General features: G+C 38.9%; 1 protein-coding gene across 1 annotated transcript; it reads right to left on the bottom strand.

Annotated features, from left to right (window-relative positions):
* Positions 1-369: 369 nt before the first annotated feature.
* Positions 370-1,293, bottom strand: Olfr971 (olfactory receptor 971). Its single transcript, NM_146614.1, has one exon. It carries the CDS (start codon positions 1,291-1,293, stop codon positions 370-372), a length of 924 nt encoding a protein of 307 aa, NP_666825.1.
* Between the last annotated feature and the right edge of the window lie 5,888 nt (positions 1,294-7,181).

The raw sequence follows: 7,181 nt of genomic DNA, 5'->3' as shown, positions 1-7,181 counted from the left end.
ATGTAAAGCATCCATTTGAAGTTCTGAGTGCAGATTATATTTTGCAAAAACCCTAATGAATGAATGTACTGCCTCTTATTATCCTTGTCCTCTTAAGTGACCTCATCACCACCACTACCATCATTGGCATTATTATTAGAAAATAGAATTAGGACACCATAAGCCTCAAGAATTTTTCTATATACTCTTTGGACCATGCAATGTATGTTCAAAGGCAATATACATGAGGAAAATTGTGGGGAAAAAACATTGCACAGGAAAGCATCATGATATTCTAAAACTTTCCAAAGTTGGGCTAATAAATCTTATACACAGGCAAAATCACCTTTTTCTAATATGACAACAACTCCATTCATGAATCTGCCACGTTCATCTGTTAAGAATTTTCTTTATGGAAGATTTGACATCCTTATTTCTCAGACTGTAGATGAGTGGGTTCAGCATGGGAACAACAGTAGTGTAAAACACAGAGGACACTTTCCCTTGGTTCATTGAACTTACTGAAGATGGCTGTAAGTATGTGAAAGCAGCAGAACCATAGAAGAGAGCAACAGCAGAGATATGGGAACTGCAGGTGCTGAAGGCTTTGGACCTGCCCTCAGTGGAGCGAATACGGAGGATGCTGACAATGATTAAGATGTAGGACATAAGGATGGTCAATGCAGGTGTCAAGATATTCAGTGCACTCAAGAAAAGAACCAAGAGTTCATTGATGTATATACTGGAGCATGATAGCTCCAAGAGTGGAAAAAGATCGCAGAAATAGTGGTTAATTTTATTGGTCTTACAAAAAAACAATTTTAACATAAGTCCTGTGTGAACTGATGATCCAAGAATACCCAAAGTGTAAACTCCCACTGTGAACCAGAAGCAGACATGATGAGACATGACAACCTTGTAAAGCAAAGGGTTACAGATGGCAACATAGCGGTCATATGCCATTACAGCCAACATGTGACACTCTGCAATTGCAAAAAGAGAGAAAAAGTAGAGCTGGGTCATGCATTCAGGGTAGGAGATGATGTTCTCCTCTAACAAAAAGTTCAACAGCATTTTAGGGGTAATGACAGTGGAATGGCAGAGGTCAATGAAGGACAGACTGCTGAGGAAGAAGTACATGGGTGTGTGTAGGCCAGAGCTGAGCACGATCAGGATGATCATGCCCAGGTTCCCCAACACTGTGACCAGGTAGATGCCAAGGAAGAGGAGGAACAGGGGCAGCTGCAACTCTGGTTTGGTTGGGAATCCAGTCAAGATAAATTCGATTATCATCGAAAGGTTTCCAGACTCCATTATCTTCTCATTATATTGTCAGAAGCTTCTAAGTTTAAAACAGAGAAATGATAATAATTTTCTGCATCATCCATATTCTCTCTCTCTCCCCTCTATGCCTCTGTGTTTTCTCTGTCCATCCGTTCTTTTTCTTTTTCTTTCTTTTTCTTTTTCTTTTTCTTTTTCTTTCTCTTTCTCTTTCTCTTTCTCTTTCTCTTTCTCTTTCTCTGTCTCTGTCTCTGTCTCTGTCTCTGTCTCTCTGTCTCTCTCTCTCTCTGTCTCTGTCTCTCTCTCTCTCTCTCTCTCTCTCTCTCTCTCTCTTTCTCCTCCTCTCTTCTCTTCCCCCTCCCCTCCTTCTTCCCGTCCCCCCCCCTCTCTCTCTTCTCTCATCAAAGTAGACATACTATATAATTGGTTCTCAAGACTCTCCTGTTTCCTTGGGACAAGATATGACTGTACAATCAGTGGAAGGAAAACTGACATGTAGGACCTTGACATTACTACTTATAACCTTTTAGGATGTGTGCATCGTTTATTCTTTAAATTTAATTTAAAACAGAGGATTATTAGTTATATTTTTGATGAGATTTTCCCCTCTCAAATCATCTGTAATTTATGTTGTCATGCATAAATTGTTTATAATGCATAGCAGACATTTAATCAGACTCAGAATCAACAATAACAAATGTTTTCATTCCTTTCTATTTGTAGCTAGATTCATAGCATTTCTTTACTGTAATTCTGACTCTAATTAGCTGATCAACTGTCTAACTTGTCAATACAGTTCAGTTGTTTCTTTATTGAAACTGCCACACTGTGGCACTATATACTGCACATAGTACTGCCACTCTGAAAAGCAGAACTTACTTTCCCCAAATATGTTGCACTTATATAACAACAGCAGAGGAATTGTCAATTGATCTAACTTGGATAGTTCCAAGGGAGAAATACAATAACATAATTTAGTTATAAACTTCACAAATGTGGAAAAGAAGCAACAGACCATGACTGACCCCTGCTAATTGGACTTCATTATTGAATTGGTAGAGCTTAAAATAATACTCATTTGAGAAGAGTTTTGGAAGACAAGCACAAGACAATTTTTTACTGGTCAGACTCTGTGATCGTTAAGTTTATATGTCCCTCAACATGTTTACTGATGGTGTCTTGTGGATAAACAGAAATTTTGCAAAGTTCAGTTGGAATTTTTTTCAACCCACTACAGCTAATGGTTATGTTGTAACTTTCAAAATGACCAATGAACCTTTACTTTTATATTTAAAAGTAAACATGTAAATTCTAGAACACAGAAAAAAATGAAAGTTTCAACATTTAAGTGGTTCTGTACTACTATTTTCAATCCATAATGGAATACTTTGAAAGGACATGGAAACAAAGATAATTTCAGAAAATAAATAATCAACAACTCTTGTTAGTTGAGGAATGTCTAAAATAAGAGAGAGTAATTTGTGAACATAATGAAAATCTACGTATCACATGTTATGTGTATCTTAACATTCAACATATTGGTTTATTTAAAAAGATTTGGTCTCACTGTATTTTTCTCCAAAAGCTTATGGTAAAAATAATGACCTGAAGTCATGAACAGAAGTATGTTGCTTCTGGACCCAAAAGAACTCATAAGAGTCAGACACCATTTAGTTCCTTTAAAGCCAACAATATCAGAGTGCTTTATTTTTCTATAACCATTTTTTAGTCATTACTCAAGAACAGAGCATTACATATGTTAAATCACCTTTAAGACCTCTTTCAACTCCAGTAGTTTGTAACTTGATAATGCTAATATCATTAGATTATAAAACTTAAGTTCAAATCTTTTCTCAAAGTCTTATTTACTGTATTACCACAGGAAAGGATATTCTGTTATTTGGTCCACCTAGGAAGCAGAAATTTAAATACCCAACACATAAAAATTAAATTAATTAGCAAACAATTTCTGAATCACAGCATAAGTTTACTGTATGCCCATAACATTTACTTTGAAATGTGTTGAGTTTCTCTCTGTGATGTCCTGCATGAATTATTCAGTAGCTTTTCTACTGCTTCACATTGCAGATCTGAATAGTGATTGGCATATTGCCTTGTATGTAGCATGTGCCAAAAACTGTTCGATAAAATTGTTCACAGAAATGTAACTGAGTTAAAACAAATCCCTAAGAATTTTATGAATGGTTGAGACACCAACTTTACACTGATAGTGCTAAAAATGACTGGCCGGTAAAATATTATACACGAGTCTGTACTGCTGAGCACATGAGGGAAGAGGACTTTTTACCAGAGAGTGTAGTTACTAGAATGAACATGGCTATGGATGGACAAACAGCCATGCACACTTGTGTGCACCAGGAGAGAGAGTGCAGCAGAAGACTTAAAGGTTTAAAAGGCAAGGGTGGGAGTTCATACTTACCCCTACTTAACAACAAATTCAGTGTTGGAGGGTTTTATTCTCTATTTCACTGGATAGAAAATTGTGTTTGATGTGAGGAAGGGGTTGCTTCAAGGAACTTGATGTCTGATGAAGCTCTTGCCTCAGTCATTTATTCCTCTGCAAATGTTGGTTGATGTGACACATTCATGTTAGAGATAATCTCATTCAAAACAAAACAAAAAAATAATGATCTCTCATAAGAATTCTCTCCCAAAGGTAATAACTGTAAAGAAAAATGTCAACAATTAGAAATTACATTTCACAGGGGAAAAATTCCTGAATAGAACAGCAATGGCTTGTGCTATAAGATCGAGAATTGACAAATGGGACCTCATGAAACTCCAAAGCTTCTGCAAGGCAAAAGACACCGTCAATAAGACAAAAAGACCACCAACAGATTGGGAAAGGATCTTTACCTATCCTAAATCAGATAGGGGACTAATATCCAACACATATAAAGAACTCAAGAAGGTGGACTTCAGAAAATCAAATAACCCCATTTAAAAATGGGGCTCAGAGCTGAACAAAGAATTCTCACCTGAGGAATACCGAATGGCAGAGAAGCACCTGAAAAAATGTTCAACATCCTTAATCATCAGGGAAATGCAAATCAAAACAACCCTGAGATTCCACCTCACACCAGTCAGAATGGCTAAGATAAAAAATTCAGGTGACAGCAGATGCTGGCGAGGATGTGGAGAAAGAGGAACACTCCTCCATTGTTGGTGGGATTGCAGGCTTGTACAACCACTCTGGAAATCAGTCTGGCAGTTCCTCAGAAAATTGGACATAGTACTACCGGAGGATCCAGCAATACCTCTCCTGGGCATATATTCAGAAGATGTCCCAAACGATAAGAAGGACACATGCTCCACTATGTTCATAGCAGCCTTATTTATAATAGCCAGAAGCTGGAAAGAACCCAGATGTCCCTCAACAGAGGAATGGATACAGAAAATGTGGTACATTTACACAATGGAGTACTACTCAGCTATTAAAAAGAATGAATTTATGAAATTCCTAGCCAAATGGATGGACCTGGAGGGCATCATCCTGAGTGAGGTAACACATTCACAAAGGAACTCACACAATATGTATTCACTGATAAGTGAATATTAGCCCAAAACCTAGGATACCCAAGATATCAGATACAATTTGCTAAACACATGAAACTCAAGAAGAATGAAGACTGAAGTTTGGACACTATGCCCCTCCTTAGAATTGGGAACAAAACACCCATGGAAGGAGTTACAGAGACAAAGTTTGGAGCTGAGACGAAAGAATGGACCATCTAGAGACTGCCATATCCACGGATCCACCCCATAATCAGCTTCCAAACGCTGACACCATTGCATACACTAGCAAGATTTTATCGAAAGGACCCAGATGTAGTTGTGTCTTGTGAGACTATTCTGGGGCCTAGCAAACACAGAAGTGGATGCTCACAGTCAGCTATTGGATGGATCACAGGGCTCCCAATGGAGGAACTAGAGAAAGTACCCAAGGAGCTAAAGGGATCTGCAACCCTGTAGGTGGAACAACATTATGAACTAACCAGTACCCCGGATCTCTTGACTCTAGCTGCATATGTATCAAAAGATGGCCTAGTCGGCCATCACTGGAAAGAGAGGCCCATTGGACACGCAAACTGTATATGCCCCAGTACAGGGTGACGCCAGGGCCAAAAAAAAAAAAAAATGTGAATGGGTGGGTAGGGAAGTGGGGGGAGGGTATGGGGGACTTTTGGGATAGCATTGGAAATGTAATTGAGGAAAATATGTAATAAAAATATTTTTAAAAAAAGAAATCACATTTCCCCATTGATTGTCAAGTATTTAATATCATCTAAAGTTATTTGTTCTTCTTGTTAGATTCTGACTTTAAAAACAAGAAAGTTGTTCCACCTATAGGGTTGCAGATCCGCCCAGCTCCCTGAGTACTTCCTCCAGCTCCTCCACTGGGGGCCCTGTGATCCATCCAATAGCTGACTGTGAGCATCCACTTCTGTGTTTGCCAGGCCTGGACATAATCTCACAAGAGACAGCTATATCAGGGTCCTTTCAGCAAAATCTTGCTAGTGTATGCAATGGTGTCAGTGTTTGGAGGCTGATTATGGGATGGATCCCCGGGTATGGCAGTCTCTAGATGGTCCATTCTTTCGTCTCAGCTCCAAACTCTGTCTCTGTAGCTCCTTCCATTGGTGCCTTGCTCCCAATTCCAAGAAGGGGCAAAGTATCCACACCTTGGTCTTTGCTCTTCCCGAGCTTCATGTGTTTTGCAAATTGTATCTTATACCTTGGATATTCTAAGTTTCTGGGCTAATACCCACTTATCAGTGAGTATACATCATGTGAGTTCTTTTGTGATTGAGTTACCTCACTCAGGATAATGCCCTCCAGGTCCATCCATTTGGCTAGGAATTTCATAAATTCATTCTTTTTAATAGCTGAATAGTACTCCATTGTGTAAATGTACCACATTTTCTGTATCCATTCCTCTGTTGAGGGGCATCTGGGTTCTTTCCAGCTTTTGGCTATTATAAATAAGGCTGCTATGAACATAGTGGAGCATGTGTCCTTCTTACCGGTTAGAACATATTCTGGATATATGCCCAGGAGAGGTATTGCGGGATCCTCAAGTAGTACTATGTCCAATTTTCTGAGAAACCACCAGACTTATTTCCAGAGTGGTTGTACAAGCCTGCAATCCCACCAACAATGGAGGAGTGTCCCTCTTTCTCCACATCCTCGGCAGCATCTGCTGTCACCTGAATTTTTGATCTTAGCCATTCTGACTGGTGTGAGGTGGAATCTCAGGGTTGTTTTGATTTGCATTTCCCTGATGTTGAACATTTTTTCAGGTGCTTCTCTGCCATTCGGTATTCCTCAGGTGAGAATTCTTTGTTTAGCTCTGAGCCCCATTTTTTAATGGGGTTATTTGACTTTCTGGAGTCCACCTTCTTGAGTTCTTTACCATCAGTGGAAAGAGGCCCATTGGTGATGCAGACCTTATCTGCCTCAGTAGAGGGGAACGCCAGGGCCAAGAGATGGGAGTGGGTGGGTGGGGGAGTGGGTGTGGGAGGGTGTAGGCAACTTTTGGGATAGCATTGGAAATGTAAATGAAATAAATGCGTAATTAAAAAAAAAAACCAGGAAAGTGGGTGCTGTCATTGTTAGCGTTCTAGACTTTTAAGGTAGGGCACTTAAAATTTCAAAACTTCAGGGAAATTGTAAAATATCCATTTAAAGAATTAGCTCATGTGATCTACCAAAAAGGGAAAACAGAAAACAAGAGAATCCATATGTTTTTATTTACCTCAGTTGATTTCAGTTCCCTAATTGCTTTTAAATATTATAATATTTTCATGAATGGTAATTGTCAGGATCAACACAGGCATATTTCATTTGCTTCTACATTAAAATATTCAGACATTATCAAAGACATATAAGGAGTTCTTGAC

The sequence above is a fragment of the Mus musculus genome, chromosome 9 (assembly GCF_000001635.26).
Source record: "Mus musculus strain C57BL/6J chromosome 9, GRCm38.p6 C57BL/6J".
Lineage (NCBI taxonomy): Eukaryota > Metazoa > Chordata > Mammalia > Rodentia > Muridae > Mus > Mus musculus.
This window is presented reverse-complemented; position numbering and strand designations above follow the sequence as displayed.